Source organism: Hyla sarda, chromosome 3 (assembly GCF_029499605.1).
Source record: "Hyla sarda isolate aHylSar1 chromosome 3, aHylSar1.hap1, whole genome shotgun sequence".
NCBI classification, from domain to species: Eukaryota; Metazoa; Chordata; class Amphibia; order Anura; family Hylidae; genus Hyla; species Hyla sarda.
The window spans coordinates 208148086-208173684 of NC_079191.1; the positions used below are offsets into that span (position 1 = coordinate 208148086).

The 25599-nt window shown below is 38.3% G+C and overlaps 1 protein-coding gene and 1 long non-coding RNA gene across 5 annotated transcripts in view; one reads left to right on the forward strand and one right to left on the reverse strand.

Annotated features, from left to right (window-relative positions):
• LOC130362048 (uncharacterized) overlaps positions 1-17331 on the reverse strand; it is a 34370-nt gene extending 17039 nt beyond the window's left edge. The window contains exons 1-2 of the long non-coding RNA XR_008891257.1: positions 17283-17331; positions 11200-11348 (exon numbers count right to left, since the gene is read on the reverse strand). This is a non-coding gene — a long non-coding RNA (uncharacterized LOC130362048). The remainder of the gene's footprint in view (positions 1-11199; positions 11349-17282) is intronic.
• Positions 1-25599, forward strand: part of LOC130362045 (uncharacterized) — a 207908-nt gene that overhangs the window by 173917 nt on the left and 8392 nt on the right. For 3 of the 4 annotated variants that reach the window (XM_056565942.1, XM_056565941.1, XM_056565944.1), the window contains exons 79-102: positions 191-350; positions 538-637; positions 1564-1691; positions 3875-4134; positions 5571-5663; positions 6377-6489; positions 6596-6721; positions 6858-6966; positions 7059-7241; positions 8378-8533; positions 8702-8911; positions 8994-9139; positions 10046-10231; positions 11509-11620; positions 11703-11870; positions 14629-14745; positions 15060-15184; positions 15866-16076; positions 17039-17224; positions 17744-17941; positions 20396-20491; positions 22192-22303; positions 25108-25238; positions 25327-25435. In XM_056565942.1, the coding sequence (XP_056421917.1) occupies positions 191-350; positions 538-637; positions 1564-1691; positions 3875-4134; positions 5571-5663; positions 6377-6489; positions 6596-6721; positions 6858-6966; positions 7059-7241; positions 8378-8533; positions 8702-8911; positions 8994-9139; positions 10046-10231; positions 11509-11620; positions 11703-11870; positions 14629-14745; positions 15060-15184; positions 15866-16076; positions 17039-17224; positions 17744-17941; positions 20396-20491; positions 22192-22303; positions 25108-25238; positions 25327-25435 (3535 nt within the window). The remainder of the gene's footprint in view (positions 1-190; positions 351-537; positions 638-1563; positions 1692-3874; positions 4135-5570; positions 5664-6376; positions 6490-6595; positions 6722-6857; positions 6967-7058; positions 7242-8377; positions 8534-8701; positions 8912-8993; positions 9140-10045; positions 10232-11508; positions 11621-11702; positions 11871-14628; positions 14746-15059; positions 15185-15865; positions 16077-17038; positions 17225-17743; positions 17942-20395; positions 20492-22191; positions 22304-25107; positions 25239-25326; positions 25436-25599) is intronic. The other variant, XM_056565943.1, reaches the window with a different exon arrangement.

Sequence of the window (25599 nt, forward strand, 5' to 3'; positions counted from 1 at the left end):
GTCAAAAGTTTACTGAAATGATAGATATGTACCTTTTAAATATATTGCTGACTGTAGTGATACTATTACATCTGATATGTGGCATGTAATGTATGGCTTTTAATTGTTAAATGTATTTAGAATTATAAAGAACAGTACACAGTTGTTACATGCTGCTTAAAATAATTTGTAAGTTTTTTGGTCTCTCTAGATTTTGGAAATGGCATTGGTCATGACCAGTTGTCTTCCTAAAGTTGAAAATATTAAGGACCTTCCAAAAACACCTACTCCTATAACTGAAAAGTCAGAAAGTAGAACTAGTAACAGACTTCTGCCCTCTCCAGAAGGCAAATTTACCCCATCAAAGAGAGGTGAGAGACATGGTGTACATTTTAAAGTCCTCGTGGTCAGGCTCATTTCTTCCTCTAAATCAGCCTGTCATTTACTCTGTTTCACATTTATTTGGGTTTTGATATGAATTGATATAAATTACAATATTTTGTTATTGTATCCAATGTTGCATATGTAATAAGAGCAAATTATCTCTATATAATCAAGTAGGTATGAGAGATTCTACTGACAAGGCTGACAGAGCAAGATGGAAGAAAATGCAATATCAAATTGGAGAGACCAGCAAATTTGTTGAAATGATACATCAGTAAGTGTTCATATTTGTATTACCAGCTGTATGTAAACAACTGGTGTATGGTATATCGTTTCTGAATGTTTTAATCACACACATTTTATCAATCTGCTTGATACCAAAACTATTTGGTTTTGCTCATAACAACCAATAAAAGCCAGGGCTGGTGCAAAACCTAAGCAAAACCCTTTTTTTCCAACCTCTCTGCTCTGCAACTTGTCCCTGTCATGGGGTAGATGTAAAATCAGGGGTGAAATTAGTCCATGGCCCAAGGCAACCTTTCTCCCTCTAGCCCAGCCCATCATCAGGAAGGCTTCTTCAGCCATGACTACTCTCTGCAGAATCTGCCAGACAAACATTTTAGGCTTTACTGCCCCCATATCTACTCTAGTTAACATCACAGAAATACTGTCTGCAAGCCAGGGGCAGCACCCTCATTAAGTGAGTGCTCTAGGTCGGCACCTACCTTGCCTAGAGGTGGCGCCGGCCATGATCAAAGCTTAGCTTTTACTGTACCAGAGCTTGTTAAGGTATGAAAGCTGAGCTGCGATTGGTAGTTATGAGCCAAATCAGTTTTGTTTTCAGGCAGGTTAATGAGTCAGGGCCATCGTGTTTCTGTTTTTTTATGTAGTGCACCATGAGCATTATTTTGTAAAGTTACAAAATGTATAAATTATCTTTCTTGTGAACATCATGTAGTTACTAGAAATGTAAAAATTTCTTTGTTATTATGTTAATATCTGTGTAGTTTAAGTAAACTAAATACACCTGTGCCCTTCGTCTACATACAATGTAATGTTTTTCTTTGCTTCATGATCTCCGGGATAGGATTTGTGTGTATCAGAAAATGTTGCAATATGGTGAGCTACATAGTCATACACATAGGCCTTTAGATGCAGGTATTGATTTTGTAAACATAATGGTCATATTTCTAAAACTAGGATTGCTAAACTTGAAGATGGTCTTCCAGACCAGACCTTGAAAGGTGTGGAAACCTACCTTGGCAAAGCCAAAGAAGGGTCCAGTGGTGTAACTGGCGAAGGTTCCTTGTTAGAAAATGCAGCTCCATGTAAGTATTACTCATATTGGAATGTTATAAGCTTCATTTTGAATTGATAGTTTTAACCCCTAAATAATTTTTCATTTTTGTTTTTTTCTCATAGCCATAACGCTTTCAATTTTCCATCTACAGACCCATATGAAGGCTTGTTTTTTGCGCCACCAATTTTTATTTGTAATGGCATCACTCATTTTACCACAAAATCTACCGCAAAAGCAAAGAAAATTTTATTTATGGGGGGAAATTGGGAAAAAAAAGCCATCTTTAAATTTTTGGTGCCTTCCATTTTTACACAGTGCACTTTTCCCTAAAAATAGCACATTATCTTTATTCTGTAGGTCCATACAATTATAACAATACCCAATTTATGTAGATTTTAGTTTATTTTACTTTAAAAAAAAATTATAACTTTATGTATGAAAATTTGTATTTTTAAAATTGTCCTCTTCTGACCCCTATCACTCTTTTGTTTTTCCGTATACAAAGCTGTAATTTGTAATTTTTTATCTGTATCGTTTTTGTAGGACTTTTTGATCACTTTTTATTAAGTTTTGTCTGGTATATGAAGTGACCAATAATCGGCAATCCTGGACTTTGGCATTCTTTATGCTCAAGTCATTGACCGTGTGGTTTTTTTTTTACATATTTTAATAATTAGAACATTTCCGCACATGGCGATTCTACATATGTTTATGTTTGTTTACATGCAATCTTTCAATTGCATACACTTTACAATGCTGTGCCATTGGCGCTGCTAAGCACGTTTCATAGATCAGGAGAAGGCGTACATTTATGCCCTTTGTCCTTAAATGGGCACTGTCAAATGTAAAAACTTTTTATATGTTGTTACTGATGAAAATGAAAGACCTTTTGTAATATGGTTGTTTAAAAAATAGAATATTTAATAAAGAAAACAGCTCCTAAAAATCCCACCACTAGGGGTCCCTTTACCTACTGGGACACTAACCAGTCCTGCAGCAGCATCAGCTTGTCCATGTGTCATGGCCAAGGAATAACAAGGCTGCATGAGAAAACACACCAATCACCTCCCATCACCACAAGGGAGGGCCAGACCCCTTCCCCTGAAAGGATTTCTAACAGTGTGAGCTAAAGAAAAGAGGCGTTTTTATAATAAATATAGGTGAAAGAGGCATAAAAAGTAGATGTACATGGTCAGGATAGGTATTAAGTTTTTTATTTATTTATTTTTTACCTGGCAGGTATGATTTAAGGAGTTAAGCTATTGCATTGTTGCCACAATGTTAAGATGTTACATTAAGGCTAGGGCTACATGGTAATTGTGGCTGTGACAGGTCACGTGACCAAAAGTCTGTTGTGCTCTGCATGGATGGTGCTACATCGGGGTGGGGGTCTAAGAACATGACCATGGTCTAAGACTAAGACAATGACCTGACTATTTCCAACTGAAATAGATTTCTTGTGCCTGATGGGTCTCAGTCATAGTAACGTCAGGGTTGTAACGAGATCCCATTTAGTTACCACAGCTCTGATGAAGCACAATCTACGCAGAGCAACACAGCAATGTTTGATCATGTGACCCTTGTCACGGCCATAATTACCATGTAGCTCTAGCCTTGAAGGAGGTTTGAAAATAGTCTAGTATTTTAAAATGCATGTTTTTGTGCAGTTTAAAATGTAACTCCAAAGATGGCCCGGCAGCAGGATATCTGTTTAATTCTGCCTGCAATTTGATAGCCCCAGACGTGCCCAAAACTACAGCGCTCAGGATATGGATTTGCTGGAAGTTCCATGCAAGTCTGGGGCTATGAAGTTGCCAGCAGATTTAAACAGATATTCTGCTTCCAGTTCATTATCGGAGGTATGCTTAATATTCTAGAAAATAGTAAAAGAGGTCTAATATGCCTACTTCAAAAAATCATTGTGTAAAGGAGGTCTAATGCACTGTTTACATCTGCAGTGGCTATTAAACCTGAAGAAGAGGCTTGAGTATGCGAAATTATGTTTCTTGTTATTATAAAAGCTAATTTTAATAAATCAGTAGATTACCAGAAGTGTTTTTCTGTTGGAACAAAATAACTTTTTGCTAGAACAAGCCTTTAGATAATTGTGAATTAGGAAACATCTGGAATAATCTGTAATACAATTATGTTAACTATTATACAACTAAATGGTATTACCAATTAACTTAAACTGTACTTTAACATTTTCAGATGCAACTCCCCAGTCCATTACCCCAGCCAAAAAATATTCACACACTGATTATAACAAAAATAAAGATGCAAAAGCAGGAGGAATTACTATAGCAACTGCCCGTTACAGCTCAGAGGATGCAGCATCTTTGGTGGCATTTGTTGTTGCCATTGTAGAATACACTCGGCTTTGTACACCGCTGAAGGAATGTCAGAAAAAATTGTCAGATTTAGAAAGAGAGAAAGAAGATTTTATATTAAAAGAGGCACAATCTAAAGTGGTAAGTATATGGCAAACTGCAGTGTTGGTTCTTTTGAGTGCTTACACTGGGTGACAGCCTGAGGGTACCTTTATACTGCATCTGCAGTATCCATTTACTGTGCTACATCCTAAACATCACCCTCCATATTGGAAATAATGAACCTACTGAGATCCATACCAATATCCTTCATCTTCCAAATTTACAATAGACATCTATTATCTTCCAAACTCAAATTCCTACATATAGACTTCCAGATGGTAAAATATGATTCAGAAGCCAGATTTGCTATTCTTTGTATGTGCAGTGAATAGGCGACATCATAACAGCTAGCCTCTGCACACTGTGGGGCTCCAGAGAGGAAATCTGGTGAGAAATATAAGATACAAATTATACGTTGATCAGAAATAGTGTTTTTCCTCATGTACATGACAGCTTATTCTTAAAATTCCCCTGAAATGATAAGTACACTAGAAAATCACTGAGGGTACCTTTATACTGCATCAGCAGTATCAATTTACTGTGTTACATCCTAAACATCACCCTCCATTGGAAATAATGAACCTACTGAGATCCATACCAATATCCTTCATCTTCCAAATTTTACAATAGACATCTATTATCTTCCAAACTCAAATTCCTACATATAGACTTCCAGATAGTAAAATATGATTCATCTAACTAGAAAACACATTTTAATTGCTCCAGTCCAGTGGTGGTATGCCTAACACTACTCCAGCTGACATGTAATGCTGCCACGATTTAAAGTTGTCTGCTGCTGCTTGAGTTGCAGCAGAAGTGGAATGCAAACATAGAGCAATGTCACAGAGTATTAAGCTGCTGGGAAGCAACACACAAAGACATTGCTGTAGCTTCTACCATCTCACCCCAGAGCTAGACTTGGAGCTACACTGCTCATTACTCCTGTAAAATGCCCATGCTACTCCTGAGGATGTGCTGCAGAAAGAAAGAGAAGCCGGATTTGCTATTCTTTGTATGTGCAGTGAATAGGCGACATCATAGCAGCTAGTCTCTGCACACTGTGGGGCTCCAGAGAGGAAATCTGGTGAGAAATATAAGATACAAATTATACATTGATCAGAAATAGTGTTTTTCGTGTACATGACAGCTTAGTCTGAAAATTCACCTGGAATAATAAGTACACTAGAAAATTACTGAGCTCTTTGGTATGATCCATACTACTACCAGCAATGTTTGTCCATGGAGATTGCAATGCTGTGTGGAAATTTTGCACTTAATTCAGTAAGAATTTTATATATGTTTGCAATGCTTTAGAAACTAACGTAATTGTTTACTCATATATTTAGTTAATAAGGCTATAATGAAAACATTATTTGGGCAATTCATTAAACAGTAAAACCACCTGCAATTTATTAAATGCAAGATAACCACATAGTAATATTTTATGAACATAATTAAATGCATACTTTATTTAGATACCAGAGACCTTTGAGGAAGAGCCAAATGTGTTGTATCATCAGACACTGAGCACACTCACAGCAGATGATCTTCCTCTTCTTCAAAAAGAGGTAACAATTCACATTTGGTTTAGATCCATATTGTTTCAAACACATTTTCCAGACTAAGCTTTGATGCAATTAGAAGTTAACCGGTTTCCATCAATTTCTTTCGCTCCTTACATATCAGTTACAAATATAGATTTTCTACAGTAAAAAGTGTTGAATTTAGAAAACAAGTTCTATGAACTCAAGTAAATAACAAAGAAACTATTAGTTTTTTCCTTTTTCCGATTTTTTTTTATTTTTGGTAATTTTATGTAATGCTAGCTTTTTTTTTTTTACTGTAAAACTAAAAAGATTTTAAATTTACTATTATAAGTAATCTTGCTATATATCTGGTTTGTGTTTGGTGCGCTCATATTTTTATTGATGCTTTGATGCCAGGCTGCTTCGTAGGTGAAAAACTTTATCTATCCACTTTTCTCTTTCTCTTTCATATTCACATCTATGGATGTACATTGGCTTATCACCCCTATCTATTGCATTCCAAATTAATGTATGCTTTGTATAGATACATTGAGAATATGGAAAGACCAAGTCACAATAATTAATATGATGATTAGTTGTGTGGAATGTCGATTCTCCACTGGTCTCTTGGTGATTCGAACTTTTTGTATAGGCTGGTTGGATGGTCTTTTAAAATACTTTGTAGACCTTGCTGAGCCTTTAGATAGGCACCTTGAAACATCCATTGGTAGTATGTTATTTATTTACAATGATAGGTAACACTGCTCCATGAAGAGTACGATGCTGCTGTCAATCATAAACACCAACTTGAAGAAGAATTGCAGTCACACAAAGAGAAGCTACAAGCAGCTGTAAATATGCTGGATAGGTTTGTTAATAGTCCAATAATTTAAAAAATATACTATATATGATGTGACTGTGAGCTAAATGTTTAGTTATTCTATGTTTTATTTGATTGCATTATTGTTTCAAAGATTGAAAATGCAAGAACAAGGATGGCAAGAGAGACTGAACCAAAGTAATATTAGAGATCTGCTCACAAACTGTGTGCTGGCGGCATCCTTTATCACGTATTGCCCTGCCCTCAGTGTGGATGGGAGGTAAGAAGTTAATGTCATGTTAAATTATTTAAAACAAGCTGTAATCTTGTTATGTTACAATAGTGATGATGCACATATTATAAAATTACATTTTACACAATATTTCTAACATTTTCTACAAATTGTTTTATGTTAGGAGGAAAGTTGCGGATTTGCTTTTTGAATTATGTAAACGCTGTGGTCTTCACCTTCCACAGAGAATGCTCCTAAAGAACCTTTCACTTTTTGAGCTCTTGCAATCTCCGGTAATGTACTTATATAGTTGATGCTGTGCTCATTGTGTTTTTCAAATATTCCATTAAAATGGTATTTCAGAATAACATTTTTTTTTTTCTAGATTGAAAAAAAGATTTTGGAGAAAAAGGGTCTACCAACAGACCCCCTTGCTTTGGATAATTCATGTATATTTTCCAATACACTGGCCAGTAATTCTTGGGTATTAGTGAGTGATCCCACTGGGCAGGCGATTGACTGGATTAAAGGCCACTTACCAGAAGATACTGTTGAAGTAATGTACAATGTAAGCAAAATAAAATATTTTTTTTTTTTACGTATGCAGTATAATGAAAATGTATTTTGCACAAAGCACTATTTGCATAGATTAATAATATTTCTAAAAGAGATAAACCAGTATGGATTTTTAGTGTAACATACACACATTACTTAAAATATATGCAGCAGCCACTGAGCTACAGTACTTTCCATTTTACCTGTGCACAGCCCCCTATTTTGTCTGGCAGAAACAAGTGTACTGCTCAGTGGGTTTTAGTTTTTGACACTGAACAGTTGATATGCACTAGATTTTCTCATAGGGCTCTCTTAAACAGGACAACATCCCCCCTCCCTGCTATAGAGGACCGATGTCACAGGTCAATGTGCAGCCAATAATGATAATTTAAATGGCCACACAAATAAGTCCATGAATAAGCCTTTGCTTGTTTTTCAGCAGATTGCTGGAATTTTTTTTACAGTATTAGAAACGAGTGTTCTTTGGAACACTCATTTGCCTGATCAGCTTGTGTAAAAGGGCTTTCCCGCACTTATATTTTTCTGTTCCCTTTGGATGCATACGTCTGAAGAGCATAAAGAAGACCCTTGTGACACATGATGGGTCATGATCTTGATAAATGTTATAATTCTCCCAGTTCTCTTATTCTATCATGATAAACCACCCCTGCCTTTATTTTTATTATTTTTTAGTTTTCTACCTTGATATTGTGCTGTATCTTATGCTCAGTCTTAGTCAGATAAACAGACTGGGAAGGGGCATTCCTCCGCAGGCGTGACATCATCTGAAGCCATACAGGGGAGAACTTCCTCCCTCACTGTGCTACACACAGCCCAGAGCAGTTCAGTGTGAACTCTACAGTACAATCTGTACACTGAGCTGAGCTGAGGTTCCACCTGTATTTACTGACTTTGGTATAACTTTAACTTATCCTTCTTTTTTTGTTAAAAAGAGAGTGCCAGGCAGGGAAGTGAAGTGTGCTGCCGCACGCTTTACCCAACCGATCTAATCTTTTGACATGACTGTGTGACATTTTTATAAATACTTTAAATGAAAAGTAATGTCAGATGTGAAAACAGCTTTAATATAGATATTACATATTTGTTTTCACATTCAAATGCTAAAGTGTGCACATCTTTCATTTTCAGGCTCTGCATTCTGAGATGGATACATGCCTGACAGTTGGACATTCACTTTTGCTGACTTATTTTGACATCCAAGATCTATCTCTTGATGTCTGCCTTAGACAGATCCTCCGCTCTAAAAGAGAATTTCTGCAGCATAATGTGCCATTCAAAATGATGGTATGTGCAGTCACAACTACATCACACTATATCATGTAATGGTATAAAGTCCATAGAGATTATGATATTAAATTGAAAAAAAAAAAAAAACATAAATTAATAAATATACAGTATATAGAGAGAAAGGGAGAGACATTTTACTAGACTTGTGTTTTCTCCTTCTAACAGGTGGGAAAGCATGAAGTAGAATGCCACCCTAATTTCCGTCTTTACTTACATACAACCAGAATGGCAGAAGAAATATCTCCAGAAGTAGCCTCTTTCTGTAACATCTTGTACTTCTACCAGAATAGAGAAGGAATGGTTGAGCAGCTGATGGACAGATTTGTTGAATTAGAAAAGCCTAGACTAAAAGAGGAACATGTGCAACTGAAACAGGTCACTAGTTATCTGTTATGGTTTATCATGAAAAAAAGAAAATATGAAAAGGAACTTAACAATCTTTCCCATCTTTTATCAGGAGTGCTTGAATAATATGATAATACTGTCCGCTTTGGAAGAGAAAATCATAACAACTCTGCAAAGTCATGATTCGCTCTTGCACAGTTTATCTGTTACTAAGAAGTTGGCAGACTTGACAATGCAGCATGAAGAAGCCACAGAAATGTATGTTCAGTAATCTTAAGAATTATGCATACTAGAGTTTAAATGTATTTAATATTTGCTGGTAAATACAGTTCTAGACTGTTCAAAATCTTATAAATCCAAGTAATCTAGCATAATAGAAGTCTGTGCCTTCTTGCCACCAATCCCTAGACTCTGTATACGTGGATGTTGTGGGCATGTCCAGTAAAATCTTTTCAAAAGGACATAAAAACATTACAAGTTGGATTTCTATTGTGTAAAAAGAGTACATGCAGGAAAAAAAGTGAAAACACATTATTTTTTTAGGTTGCTGTCAATCTCCCACCTTAATATCCTTACTTACCTCGGGTCTTGTGATGCTGAGACTGTAAAGGCACTTATATTTGCATACTGTATGGACTGGCTTGAAACTCTAAATAGTTGGATATTATACACTGCGTATTTCGATGGTGTTAACTATAATCAGTTTTTAAAGATCAGAGAATTCATGGCACGACGCTGAAAGTGTGAAGAAGAAGCTACACGTTGCTTGCACTCTGAACTTGATGTGTGGCCAAGGACACCAGATTTACCTTTAAGGGGCACTCCCCTAAAAAACATTTTTTTTTTTTAATCATTCTTTTTGAATTTCCTTTCAGTCCATTTTAGGAACTGTCCAGAGCAGGAAAGGTTTGCTATGGGGATTTGCTCCTACTATGGACAGTTCCTAAAATGGACAGAGGTGTCAGCAGAGAGCACTGTGGTCAGATAGAAAGGAAATTCAAAAAGAAAAGAACTTCCTCTGGAAAATACAGCAGCTGATAAGTACTGGAAGGGTTAAGATTTTAAAATAGAAATAATTTACAAATCTGTTTAACTTTCTGGCACCAGTTGATTTAAAGAAAAATGTTATCCAGTGGAGTACCCCTTTAATAATTGTTTTCAAAGGTACCTGAAGACTGTTGCCTTAGAAGACAACTTGTTACTTGCCAGGGGAGGTTTCCGTGAGATCGCTGTGCGTGGTGCTGTGATGTTAGACACTGCAAGAATGCTTCAGCAACTTAACAGAATGTATGACACCAGTTATAAACAGCTGCTGCAACTGTTTGATGTATCTGTGGCACATTCAGAAAGGTGGGTTTCAGATTTAAAAAATAACATGGATGTCAGGGACCGACCAATGGACAGGGAGAGTGAGCCCTAAACTGACCCTTAAACCTCTCTCCCTGCCTACTTGCCCATCCACCCTAACCGGCAGAAAGATAATAGCAGAAAGGATAAATAAATCCTAAAACCGACTAAACAAACACAGCTTAAAGGGGTATTCCAGGCCAAAACTTTTTTTTATATATTAACTGGCTCCAGAAAGTTAAACAGATTTGTAAATTACTTCTATTAAAAAATCTTAATCCTTCCAATAGTTATTAGCTTCTGAAGTTGAGTTGTTATTTTCTGTCTAACTGCTTTCTGATGACTCACGTCCCGGGAGCTGTGCAGTTCCTATGGGGATATTCTCCCATCAAGCACAGCTCCCGGGACGTGACATCATCATTGAGCAGTTAGACAGAAAACTTCAGAAGCTAATAACTATTGGAAGGATTAAGATTTTTTAATAGAAGTAATTTACAAATCTGTTTAACTTTCCGGAGCCAGTTGATATATATATATATATATATATATATATATATATATATAAAAAAGGTTTTGCCTGGAATACCCCATTAAAATCTACTAAGAGCATGCCACATAACATGGCTAAAACCAGAAAACACAAAGTGCATGCTAAAACAGAGATAGTAGACTAAAAGCTCAAATAAGAAGAGTTTCACCCAGCCTCCATTAGCCAGGATATAATGAAGATAATCACCAGCGCTGAGGCTAGGCTGGGCTGACTATAAATAGACACACCCAAAAGGCTATTGACTAACAGAGGCTGAAGCTTAAAAAGCCAGAGAAATTAACTATTCCCTGACCAGGAAACATAAAACTGTTCACACACAGCAAAACCAATAGGCTGTGTGTGAACACAGACCAAAACAGACATGACAATGGAGCTATGCGTAGTGTGACAAGTAATTCAAGGCTTTAAAGGCTACACTTACCTGCTCAAATCACCATGATACCTGGTCCCAGCTGGGCAGCACTTATTGCTTTTGTGTTCACATGCAGGAAGTACCTGTTCAGCCCATGTCTGGCTGAGGCAGGTTACCACTACTGCCAAGGACTATAGATGTCCATAAGTCTTATAGAGCTGCATATAGTAAAGGAAACACATGTATAAAAAAAATCCCACTGCTATACAATCATTTTTTAAAAGCCACCAAAATATGTAATTATTAAGCCAAAAAAAGTCTCTAATATACAGTTATACCATGAGATGCTCATTTTTTGCTTTTTGCTTGCCATTCTAGGTATTCACTTAAAGGAATAGTGGCCTGTGTAACAAGTAACATATTCTCATACACATCAAGATCCTTGCTGGAAAAAGACAGAATGGTTTATGCCTTACTCGTAGCATTTGAGGTAAACATCACAAAAAAAATTATTAAACTTTTCTGTTATGTGCATAACTTTTCTGGTAACATAACATGTGTGCTTGAACTAGGTGGAAGACTCACTAGGAAGAATAAAACCAGGTGAGAGAGAATTCATCTTTTCACCAGAGCTATGTGTCACAGTGCTAAAGAGGTTGAATAGTAAGATGTCTGAGTCACGTCAACAGGCAAAAAATCCATTCGACTGGATGAGTGAAGAACAATTTAAAAATGTGCAGGTAAAGATGACATGTTAGCTATTTATATGTATACAAGCATATTAGCATAGGACGTGTGGAACTCACTGTAGAAATGTTCTAAACCATGGGCTGGAGGGAGGAGAAATTGTGCAGTTGAGAGCTCAGCTACCTACAAGGGTCCTCCCATCCCTGCTAAAGGCTGTGGCAGTGTGGTGCCAGGTGAAAGTTTTGGGGAAAATTGCAGGCCACACATAGACCTCCCAGGAGAGCACCTGACCTCCTGGACTATCCCCTGGATCCAGGATGGTTAGTAGGTGTGGACTCTCTCTTCCTTCTGTAGGCACAGCACACTCCATTGTGTCTACCCTACAGTATGCACAGAGTGGACAGGGAGGAATGGGAGAAACCAAAGAAGCCGGTCAGTAAGAAGAGGAAGGGGGACTGTGGAGGCTGGTGACTGGGAGGGGGGAGAAGCTACCACAACCAGCTATAGAGGAATAGAGGAATGGCCCACTGCAAACAACTGCCAGTCTGCCATTTACCAGAACTGTCCAATGGAAAGTCCAGCCCAGGATTTAACAGAGCATCTAGATTATATTTAATTTAATTTACATTTTTGATAAATGGTTTGTGGCTATTTACACATGTCCTTCAGACTTATCCAGTCAGTCATCCTCCTGGGTTACTCCAATGGAACAATTTTTACATGGCTTCTTCAGAGAATCAGAAAAAGCCATTTGGTGAGCTTAGCTGACACCTTCATGAAGCCTCAAAAGAAGGGGACCAAGGGGATCTTATTTGTCCTTTATTCTACACAAATTATCCAAAAATCATGAACAACCAATACAGACTCTGGGAAGACTTTCTACAACATAAGGGGGGTGGGGAGTTTACCAAGACCACCTTTTCACAAGTTGGGTCTAAGTAAACCCCATGTGGTAGCCTCAGGAAACTATGCTAGCTAAAAGCTGGTGTAGATTTTTACTACAATTTACACTATTCTGTGCCAGTCTTTATTAAATACCCTCTTTCGGTCTGGATCTTTTTGCTCATTCATTCATAAGAGCATTTATGAGGTCAGATATTGATATTGGACAAGAGAGCATGGCTTGCAATCTTCATTCTGGTTCATCCCAAAGGTGCTCATTGGGGTTTAGGTCTCGGTTCTGTGTGAGCCAGTCAAGTTATGCCTCACCTTTTTTGGACCTTGTGTTTTGCAATTGGGCACAATGATACTGGCACAGGGAGGGCCTTCCCTAAACTGTTCCCAAGTTGGAAGCATACAATTGTCCAATATGTTGTGAAATGCTAAAGCATTACAATTTCCCTTTACTGGAACTAAGGAACCTAGGCATACATCAAAAACAACCCTTCCTTTACACTTGGCAGAATGCAGTAAGGCAGATAACACTCTTACGGAATTCATCAAACTCATCAGACTGTCAGATAAGGAAGCATGATTCATCACTAGTGTTGAGCGGCATAGGCCATATTCGAATTCGCGAATATTCGCAAATATATGGACGAGTATTCGTCATATATTCGCGAATATTCGCATATTCTCGTTTTATTTTCCCATATGCGAAACTTCGCGTATGCGAAAATTAACATAAGTGAATATTGGCCCATGCAAAATGAACACGCGCGAAAATGCGTATATACGAATATTAGCATATGCTAATTTTCGCATATGCGAATTTTCGCGCGCCAGTCTCACACAGTAGTATTACAGCTTTCTTTACATCACACAAGCTGGAAGCAGAGAGGGGTGATCACTGTGATGTGTACTGTGAAGAAAAAAAAAAAAAAAAAAACGAATATTCGTAATTACGAATATATAGCGCTATATTCGCGAAATTCGCGAATTCGTGAATATGTGATATTTGCGAATAATATTCGAATTGCGAATATTCGCGAGCAACACTATTCATCACTCCAGAGAACACTTATTCTGCTGCTTCGGATTCCAGTGGTGGTGTATTTTACACCAATACATAGCAATAGTAATGTTTGGCATTGGGAATGGTGGTGTAAGGCCTGCTTGGAGCTGTTCAACTATGGAAACCCATCCCATTAAGCTACCCAGGGGCGGACATATCACTTGTTCAGCCGGTTCGGCTGCACAGGGGCCCAGCGTGTTAGGGGGCCCACCTAGTAGCCCAGGTCACAGCCTGGGCCTCACAGTCTGGGCCCCTGCAGTGCCCCCTGCCAGTACTTCATACTAAATGCTGCAGCAACAGGTCCCGGACCTGCCGCTGACAGCAGTAATTTACCTTTAAACCGGCCGGGCGAGACGGACAGGCAGGGACGCCATCAGGGGGGTACAACCGTCACCCCAGTAAGGGGCCCGGACCCTCAGGGAGGCCCGACTGGCCCCAACACTCTTTCTTGCAAGTCAGTGAGTGACTGTCACTCACTGATGGCTTTGGGGAAGCCTTACTGTTCACTGACTGACAGCTACCAATGCCGTTTTGTACTGATTTTAATGCAAGATGAAGTCTGTCATTTTGCAGAGGCCTTGTTAAAACTAAAAGAAGTGATCTGATTGGTTGCTATGGGCAAATCAGCAACTTTTCCTCAGGACACGTATTGATAAATCTCCCCCTATGTGCCTCAGCACTTAATACAAATACTTAATTGCTGAGTTGAGAGTTCCTAGATGCTTCCACTTTCCAATAACACTACTCACAGTTGCTTGTGTAAATGTATTTAACTAGATAATGTTATATGTTAAAACTAGTATGATACAACTGTTATTGGAAACCATTTTTTTTTACAAATGTTATATTTGTTCAAGATTCTTGCTACATACTATGACTGGTTTGGAGACCTCTTTGATCGAATGTTCAAAGACAGTAAAGACCTAACATGGAAAACATTTTGTGAAAATGATCAGCCAGAAAATCCTTCCAAGGTATATATTTTACTACATAAATAAGTCTGGGAAATATTTAGACTAAAATTTTAATTTTCTGTAAAAGAAAATGTTTAAATTATATTTTTATGATGTTTAAGAATTAAAATTAAAATGACCAAAAAAGAACAACTGGTATAAATTATGCTTTGCTCAAAATAAATGTTCTACCCTTTCCTTTGTGTTTGCACTGTGACTTATGAATCAGGTATTTTTGGTATTCCATTAACTTCAGTGAACACTTGAAAAAAACTGGAGCTCATTTATTGTGTGAGATATATTGAAATTACCAAAGTTTGTTATGTTGTTTTCAGGTTAAATGGCCTGAAGGAATTGAAGCACTAAGCCCACTTCAGAAATTTATGGTTTTGCGGGCTGTAAGGGTGGACAGAATACTACCATCAGCCTCTAACTATATCAGCGCTGCACTGGGAAAAATGTATGTAATTTATGGCATCCTGGAGAATAATGTGACATGGAATGCTTAAACATAATTGTATATTTTCATTTCAATCCTATAAATTGCCTTTTTTCTGAAATGTGAGATTTATTCACACATGGCAGAAAATCAGTTCCAAACATGTGAAAAGGGTTGCAGAAAGTTAAGTTGTAGAAATTTCGGCAATAGATTTGCCACATTTGAGCAAGCCAGTGGCCCAACCCAGTCCCGAGTTTAGCTGACATGCTCCCTACAATTCTGGAGATTCCACGGGGTCCTTTTTAGCTTTGTAAAGTGGCCCAATCCTAAGCAGTGTTTGTAATATCCTGCCCAGGAACCTTTCTGTGTTAGGCTTCCCCTGTTTGTAAATTATTATGCATATTATTACTTTTCCCCTTTTTTATAAATATTAATCTACCGGTAACACAGTTTGGAAATTCAGGCATCATCTTCATCCAGAGGGAGAACAACGCCGGTTCTGCCTGATCTACCTCCATCTTTTATAGGGCTTAGTATATCCAGTCTTAATTAATTGTGTGTGTTAGTTTAACCATATACAGTACATACAAACCTAATTTACCCACAAAACTATTATTGCGTTCACAGCCACATTTTATATAGTACAGACTAAGAGTTATCCATATATGACAAAATGTATTGACTAATATGAAATAATTACAGGTACGCATCAGATGTAGTCACAGATCTTCAGGCAACTCAGTCATGGATGTCACCACATGAGCCAGCTTTACTAATTTATAGTGCAGATTGTAAATTGCCATACGCCCTACTTAAGGATTTTGCAGAAACAAAGAACCAAAAAATTTCAGTTTTTCCCATTAATTTGCCTGAAGTAAAAATAAGGGATTCCTTGATCCAAGCAATGTCTGAGGTATTTAATAATTACTTAATGACTTAAGTAGTCTAAGAAATTAAGTGTATTGTTTTTCTTAATTTTCATAAAAGTACAGAAAAAAAAGTCACACTCTGCTCACTTTTTCTGTCATTTGACCCAAACACAGTGGGGGAGATTTATCAAAACCTATGTAAAGGAATCCATATGTTAGAGAAGAAAGTACAGGCAACTCACCACATTGTTGTAACTTCGTGTTTATTGCTGGGACATGCAGGCAAAGCGGCTCCACGCCACACCGGGATGCCGAACACTAGTGCGTTAACCGGACAGCTGTTTCTTTCCGTTCAGGAACTTCAACAGGAACTTCAACAGACGATCTGTTGAAGTTCTTGAACGGAAAGAAACAGCTGTCCGGTTAACGCACTAGTGTTCGGCATCCTGGTGTGGCGTGGAGCCGCTTTGCATGAATGTCCCAGCAATAAACACGAAGTTACAACAACGTGGTGAGTTGCCTGTACTTTCTTCTCTAACATATGGATTCGTACATATCTTGACACTACTATAGTACATGAGCACCACCACATGAAGATACACTGCTTGCTAGATTACCGACATAGACCATCCAAGGGAGTGCAAACAGAGGGAGAGCAGTGCCAGCTCTTCACTTTCTGTTTTGAAGCTATGTAAAGGAAAGGTTGACCAGTTGCCCATAGCAACCAATCAGCTCGCTTCTTTCATTTTTAAAGAAGCTATCTGATTTATTGCTATGGGCAACTGGTCAACTTTTGCTTAGCACGGGTTTTGATAAATTTCCCTGAATGTCTTTTAAAGTATTTAACCCAGAATGTTGGTATATAACTATTATTAACTCCAAACATTATGACATCAAACATGAATTTTAATGACAAATAAAACATTTCTATAGAGTAAGCTCCATAGAAGAGCAAAGTGAAATAGTGTGTGATATTTCTCAATACACTGAATTTCTTAACTTACAGGGTAGTTGGATACTAATAGAGAACGTCCATAATTCTTACAAATTAATGGTGTCACTTGGGGAAATTCTTAAGTCTAAGAAGAATCCAGACAAAAACTTTCGACTGTGGCTTTCTGTTCAAGCCAGAGAAGATCTACCAGCACCTCTGCTTCATTACACTGTAAAAACAGTCGTGGACATCCCAATGGTAAAGAGAAATAAATAAAATGTATTAGGTATATCAGTAATGCAATACAGATACTTACAGTTAAGCCAATCATTTGGAAGGGGACACAATTTTCATTATTTACCATCTGTAAAACACAATGGATTTGAAACAAAGCCATCAATATCTAAGTAAAGTGTACACTCCCAACTTTGGTGTAAGGGGTTTTACACAATACTGCATTAAAGGAGCCCTCTAGGGAGTAACTATTTAAAATAGCGTGGGCTCTTTGAAAAAAGTAATGTTATATTTTTATGTGTACAGTATTACTGAAAGGGTTTATTACTATATAAAAAATTGGCCTCTTAGGCAATGGCAATGTCCCCACCGCAATTCTACCTTACATAACAATCTCATATTTTGTGGATAAATGTTTAATCCAGGGAGTGTTCTTGGATATAGCACTGGCCTCATATTTTATAATGATATTAAGGACTCTTTTATATTACATGTAAACTTGTTTGTTTTTTTTTAGTAAAATGTATATATTTTTTGTTACAGAATATAAGGCGTGGGATCATTCAGTCTTGGAAGTTTGTTTACCCTGAAACACTAGCTTCAAGTTCTCGCCCAGAGTGGCCACCTCTTCTACACAATCTTTGTTTCTTGCATTGTGCTACCCGCTTCAGAACGTTATATGGTGTGTCAGCAGGCTGGAATGGTCCAGATGCAATGCGATTTGGATGTGCAGAACTGATGGTATGACTTATAGAGACTTGGGCCCAGATTTATCAAACTGTGTGTAGAGATTTTTCCACAGCAACCAATCACAGCTCAGCTTTCACTTTACCTCAGCTCGTTAGCTGAGCTGTGATTGGTTGCTTCAGGAAAGTCACTCCACTTTTTCTCTCACACAGTTTGATAAATCTGGGCCTTGATGATTTGAACTATAAATATTTCATTAAAAATAAGATATCTTCCAGACTGTTCATCCACATTTAGGGTTTCCAAGCACTAAAGTAGAACCTTGCAGTTGGTCCCACTTGCTGTTTGTTCATTTCCTATTCGTTATTTTTACTGAAGGGATGCATATACAGTTTTCCAGATTTTTTGTCTTTTTCCTGTTTTTGACTTGTTATGCCCTATGTTTTCCAATGTGAACGTTATATAGGATAATGAGATGTCCATTGAGCTTGGATTTATTCAGTTTTAAGGGGCATTCCTGCAAAAAATTTAATTAAACATTCTGAAAAAAGAAACAAGCCATACTTGCCTACTTCAGTACCCTGCATTTCCCATTACTTACACTTCTGGTTCCCACTGCTTTCTGTCTGCTAAAGGGTTGAGGAATTGGCACAGGACTTGCATGCTCTACAAATCACTAGCCACAGTGGTGTCCTGTCCCGACTCCCCAACCTGAAAGCTGACAGAAAATGTGAGCAGCAGAGGACCAGAAGTGCATTAAATGGAAGATGCGGGGACTGGAGTAGGTAAGTATGGCTTGTTGGTTATTTTTTTCATAATGCCCAGCAGCCTATCATTATTTTTCCTGTTAGAATACTCCTTTAAATCTGGCTGATGAATTAATATATAGGAAAAGCTGTCAGTCAGTCTGTCAGGTGGAAGCCATTCAGGCAGCACACATGTATTATGAATATGACACACAGTGGATTTTTTGCAGTGGTTTTGTGTGTGGAAAATCTGCAGTGTCTGCAGAAATCTCAACCACATGCTGCATAAAAATCTGCACAAAATCTGTACATATATTGGCCTGTGGAGCAGATTTAAAATCTGCAGCATGTCTGTTTATTCTGTGAAAACGCTGTGAATTTAGTGTGGATTTTCCCCATTGTAGTCTGCATTAAAATCTGCAAAAATTCTGCAATTGTTGCAATCGCGGATTTCGGATACGTTGGCCAAAAATTGCAAAAATTTTGACTTTAAGTCCACTACAATGGTGGCACATGGAAAAGTAGACACATTAACCAAGCAAAGTGTAACAAGAAGAACAGAAGCTAGGCCTTACCCAACAAGGGGGTGGGGCATATCAGAAAAGTAATGTGGCCTAAATTGTGATGCTGTTCATTAGACACATGCGCTTGAATTTTGACTCACTGTTTAGGTTTAAAGAAAGACAACATTGAGAACAATCAGTGCAAACTACCATACAATATGAACAAACCTCCCCTATTTTTTATTTTTTCTACATGAACATGATCTGCACCAAAATCTGCAGCACCAAATTGTACAGATTTTCTGCTGAAGATTTTGGTGCAGTAATGCTGTGGGTTTTCCACAGCAGAAAATCGAAAGTGTAGCTGCCTTCTGTGAGGGTTTTGGTAAACTCTGAGTTAAAATAAATAAATAAATCACTTATTAACAGGTTTCTATCAATACTGGCACAGATTTATCAAAATGAGTGAGAGAAAAACTCTCTGGATTTGCCTATAACAACCAATCACAGCTCAGCTTTCATATTTTAACAAGTCATAGTAAAGAGAGCTGAGCTGTGATTGGCTGTTATGGTCAAATCACTCTTGTCTTTCTCATGCACAGTTTGATACATCAGGGCCATTATTGACAGAAATCTGTTAATCAGTGATTCTATTTTATTTTTTTAAATGTTATTTTTTTTGTTATTTAATTTCATAAAACAGAAAGCCATCAGTAAGTGGGGGTTAGATGACCCAGACCCACAGTTTACGAATATCAGGGACAAAAGAGTGTGAACGTCCTCTGTAGTTCAAAATAATAAACGTAAAAATAAAAAGGTTTTACAAAAATTAGACCACCTAAAAATATAAGAAAGCCCCTGAATTAGGATCCCTGTCACCAGGTTGATACTCAGCTGAGGGACAGTGTAAGACCAGACCCTTTTGCCCTAATAATTGGCAGACACCTGTACACATTGGATTGAAAGTTATACATTTTTGTTCAATTCTTTTTTTGTTTTTCTGTGATATATGGGGCATTTTATTTGTTCTGTGTTTATTTAACTGGATTATTTTCTTTTCTTGGTAATGTCAGGAAAAAGTTTAAAATGGTCTCTTTTTTTAAATTGTATAACGGTATGTTTTGCCATTACTATTATGGTCATCTTTGTTTTTTTTTTTATATTTGACTGTTTTTTTTTTTGTTTTTTTTTTAAATTATATTTTATGTTTGAACCAATTGTAACAATTCATATTTTTCATCTGTTTGTATTATGTTTAGGAAAGCATTGAGGCCTTAAAGCTTGAATTTAAAGATAACCTTGAGAATGCAGGAAAGCTTCCATCTTGGACTGCTGTGAGATACCTACTATCAGAAGTATGTGAATTTTTTGGCTTCAGATATTTTGGGTTGTTTTAAAAAGACCAGACAAATTAAGAGCACATGGTCAATATTTGAATTACCGTAGTTATTGTTTATATACAGATAAACTGGGCACCATCCACCCTGCAAGCAACCACCCCAGATGCCAATCCAGAAATAAATCCACGGTACAAAGCATGGTCAAATACAGGCCCCGAATGTATTGTAGCTGAAGTGTTATTCCTCCATATGATTATTGCTGACATGTTGCACTTGTATGACTTGGAAAAATAAAACTTCAGCTTTTATACATTGCGGGCCTCCAGACTCAGTTGTGACCATGATTTCTACTTTAAATATAGATACTCTACTTGCACTATTACTTAGTTACCGTATATTTTTTCTTCACACGGTCCAAATTTGCACTAGTCAAATCCACTGTGGATTTAAAGACAATCCACAGCAGAAATCCATAGCTAAAACTCTGGATTTATGCTGCTGATTGGCATACGATTCCATATAAAGTTTAGCTCCATTGTAATTTAAAGGAGCTGATCTGTATAAAAAAATGAACATAATAAATATTACTGTCCAGAGAGTTTATAATTGTAATACTGTATATACTCGAGTATAAGCCGACCCGAATATAAGCCGAGGCCCATAATTTCACCTCAAAAACCCAGGAAAAGTTATTGACTCAACTATAAGCCTAGGGTGGGAAATACATCATCCCCCCCCCCCCATGTCATCATCCAGACCCGCGTCATCATCGCCTGTCAATCCCTTCTCAGTGGTCTTCAACCTGCGGACCTCCAGATGTTGCAAAACTACAACTCCCAGCATGCCTGGACAGCCATCGGCTGTGCGGGCATGCTGGGAGTTTTAGTTTTGAAACGTCTGGAGGTCCGCAGGTTGAAGACCACTGCAGCCTTCGTCATCATCCAGACCCCCGTCATCATCCCCCCTTCATCATCACCGCCTGTCAATCCCTTCATCAGTGGTCTTCAACCTGCGGACCTCCAGATGTAGAAAAACTACAACTCCCAGCATGCCCGGGCCGGGCCATCTATACTACAGGGATGGGGAGGGTTAATCGTTCAGGGCTGTCTTTTTTCACCGGGGGGTCCTCTTCTCCGCTCCGGGCCTCCCCAACGGACGGTCCCTGCAGCATAGATGGCCCGGACCAGCTCACCCTTCCTTCCCACCGAGGGGAGGCGAGTAGAAAACTAAAGGGGGGGTCTGGATGATGACAAAGGCCGCAGTGGCCTTCAACCTGCGGACCTCCAGAGGTTTCAAAACTACAACTCCCAGCATGCCCGGAGAGCCGATGGCTGTCCGGTCATGCTGGGAGTTGTAGTTTTGCAACAGCTGGAGGTCCGCAGCTTGAAGACCACTGAGAAGGGATTGACAGGCGGAGAGTTCACTCGAGTATAAGCCGAGGGGGGCGTTTTCAGCACGAAAAATCATGCTGAAAACCTCGGCTTATACTCAAGTATATACGGTAATACAAATCAAGGCGAATGCTAGGAGATTCCAGCACAGCAGCCTGCAGAATGGTGAACACAATGTATAACAAATAGTAAATGATTGTGCTCCATTTATTCACAATATAGACTTGTATTGTCTCTGTTCTAAGGATCTGTGGGGGTCCTAGTGGCTGAGCATGTGCAATGGTACCTGAGCCTAATTGGTGAACAAATGATCTTTTCTTGCAGATAATTTATGGGCGCAATGTTGCAGATGAATTTGACATGACAGTTCTGACATCAATGATTGATTATTGGATCAGTCTCAATACAACAAAGAAAGACAGCGAACTAACTAAATGTATGTTATTGTCTATTTAAATTATTTAAAGGAACACTTTGGGCAAAAGGGATATACTGTGTTATATGTCGAATGCAGGACCTGGGGGATCAGCATGATGCCATAATTTAAAGGGCACCAAAGAGAGAATTACTGTCTCATACACCATCCCCACAGACTCTGCGTCAGGTAGAACAGTGTGGAGCAGTTTCCCTTTAATTATGTCAACAATGAAATTATGAGATTAATGCTTTTTTATTGCCCCTTTTAATTCAGAACCAAAAGATTAAATAAATTTTCCAGTATAATCCAATGGTCAACCTAATACCCTCATGTGCATTTTTTTCTTTTATTGTGAGGCATATGCTATTATTACAAAATATTGTAAAGGATCATGGGGGAGATTTATGAAAACCAGTGCAGAGGGAAAGTTGCTGAGTTGCCCATAGCAACCAATCAGATCGCTTCTTTCAATTTTCATTGTTCTTGTTAAAAATGAAAGAGGCGATCTGATTGGTTGCTATGGGCAACTGGGCAACTTTTCCTCTGCACTGGTTTTGATAAATCTCCCCCATGGCATGTGTATGCTTTGTGCTTACCTATTTTAGCTGATGTACCATGCATGGGTTTCCAGCCATATTGATCCCTAATTAGTCACTGAAATGATTTCCTAATGCTGCCCACATTCCCCATGGAGCCACTGACTTTGCAGAGAAAGTGGGTAGAGTCTTATCACTGCAGGTCAACTAATTAGGCCAACCTAGTCAGGCTGCTAAAGTTAAGCCTTGTGAGACTCATACCTACATTATATGCAGTTCAGGGTGTGCATTTATAGAAATATTGCCATGAGGAAAAAGGGATTTGACCTATAATTACAAATGACGTGTTTTATTAAGAGTTGAAGTCTTCAGACTGCTTTCACACATTGAGTTTTTACTGTGTTTTTCCAAATTGCAGTACAAATGACACATATTTACAGTAATTTACAAGCTTCAGTATATCCTGATCCCAGAGATTAAAGCAGCATAATACGCATAGAGCTGGGTGTGAAAGGGGGGGGGGGGGGGGGGGGTTCTCTGAGCTGCTGGGAGGGCTCTGGTAGGTAATCAAGTTATTCTGTAGTTTACAGAAAGTCAGCGAATCCAGGACAGACCACTTTCTCTGACACATTAAACATTGTGATTTTCTGTGGGTCATGCAAGGGGTCACACGACCCAATTACAGTATTAAACTGTATGTGCAGATGTGCTAGAATGAAACATGTGGCACTGTTGGGCTAGTAATGATGAGTGAGCAAAAAAAACTAACCTGGAGTACTTCATTAACCCCTTAACGACAATTGACGTATATTTACATCCATTGCTGACTCCCGTTATGTGAAGCATGCTCAGGAGCTGAGCGCCCTTCATACCCGGTGGGTCCAGGTACAGCAACAAGGACCCGCGGCTAATACCGGACATTGCCAATCGGGTTGATGTCTGGCATTAACCCTTTAGACGCCACCATCAAAGTTAATTGCGGCGTCTAAAACGGGAGATGTGGGTTAGCTCAGCAGGCTGTTCGGTGCCACCACAGTGAAATTGCGGCAAACAGAACAGCTGAGAGGATGGTGGGAGGTCCCTTACCTGCCTCCTCACCGTCCGATCTATGCCTCACCAGGCTGGAGCAATCGAGCACATATAACACTGATCAGTGCTATGCTATGACATAGCATTGTTCAGTGTATGCAATCGAAGGATTGCATGTGATAGTCCCCTATGGGGACAAAAAAAAAGTGTAAATAAAAGGGGAAAAAAGTTAATAAATGTGATTTAACCACTTCCCTAATAAAATCACCCCCCTTTTCCCATTTAAAAAAAATATATATGTAAACAAAAATAAACATAAACATTTGTAATACTGTCGCGTGCATAAATATTTGAACTATAAAAGTATAATGTTAATTAAACCTCACGGTCAATGTCGTAAATGTAAAAAAAATTCCAAAGTCCAAAATTGCTTATTTTTGGTCACTTTTGGGCCATTAAAACTCCCTGTATATGGAAAAAAAAAGTTATAGGGTATCCATACTCCCCTGTTTTAAAGTCCTTAAGGACTGAGGACGTATAGGTATGCCTGTGGGACCGGCGGGGACCGGACCTGGGGTGACTGCATCCCGAGGAAACCCCTGGAGGGGTCCTCCCCCCCATGTCGGTCAATTCAGACCTGCGATTTGCGGCGATTCCAGGTCAACCGGGTACAGTGTGGTTCTTCCTTTTTCCTAGTGATGTCTTGTTCACCACTCAACCAATCATAGAGGAGAGTGGGGGTGTAAGGCATCACCAAAAGAAGGAATAAGAACACAGACATAGGCCAAAAGATTTGACAGCTGCAGCATCGGGAAAGCAGATGAGGTAAGTATGATGGCTGTTTTTTATTTATTTTTTAAATCCTTATGCATAGTCAGTTTTCTTGAAAATCCTCTTTAGGGTTTATTCACATGTTCAGTATCCTTTGCCGATTTAATGCACAGGGTTTTATGCTGCAGACTTTAATGTAAACTAAATGACTGAACACAACTTCAAATCCTGCACATCAAATCTGCGCAGGATACTGTATATGTAAATAGTCCCTTAATGTAAGAGATGAATCTTATACTCTACGGGCAGATAATTTCTAATAAGTTTCTATTTCACTTGTTTTTGTTATCGTGAGTATTTAGTAGCTAAATATGTAGTAATAAGTAATCTTCTAAATGGCCTAAATACTAGTGGAAGATTTAAATTACATAAATGCCTTATAAAGTTGTTGGTTTTTATTTATTCCTCTGTTTTATTGTTTGGCAGTAAAATTCAGAATTCCACCGATTTTCTTTAATCTGGATTCAAATCCTACTTCACTGACACAGGCACTGGAATCCATTCCCCAATATTCATTAGATGCTCCTGAGGCTTTCCATATGTACCTCTCTCCAGTGGTAATATGCTTACACACTGTACAATCTTACACTAAATTGCACCAAACATGTATATATTTATGTCTTTGCTTTACATATTCATATTCAGGTTCAGTTCGGTGAACAATATTACGTTATCTCAAAGCTCAGCAACCTTTATGGTTTTAAACAAGGGCTGTGGCGACAAGGTGAAAAATCTTTATCAACATCTCAGAAAGGTACATGTCCACAATATTATTTTGTATAAAATATGCACAGATAATAAATACTATTGGTTTCTGGATGTAACACAGGAATGAGCATCTGCACTAATGGCTGTTGGGAAAAAAATTTAAAGCAAACCATGTAAAAGTCAGATGCTCCTTCCAATGCATACATTTCC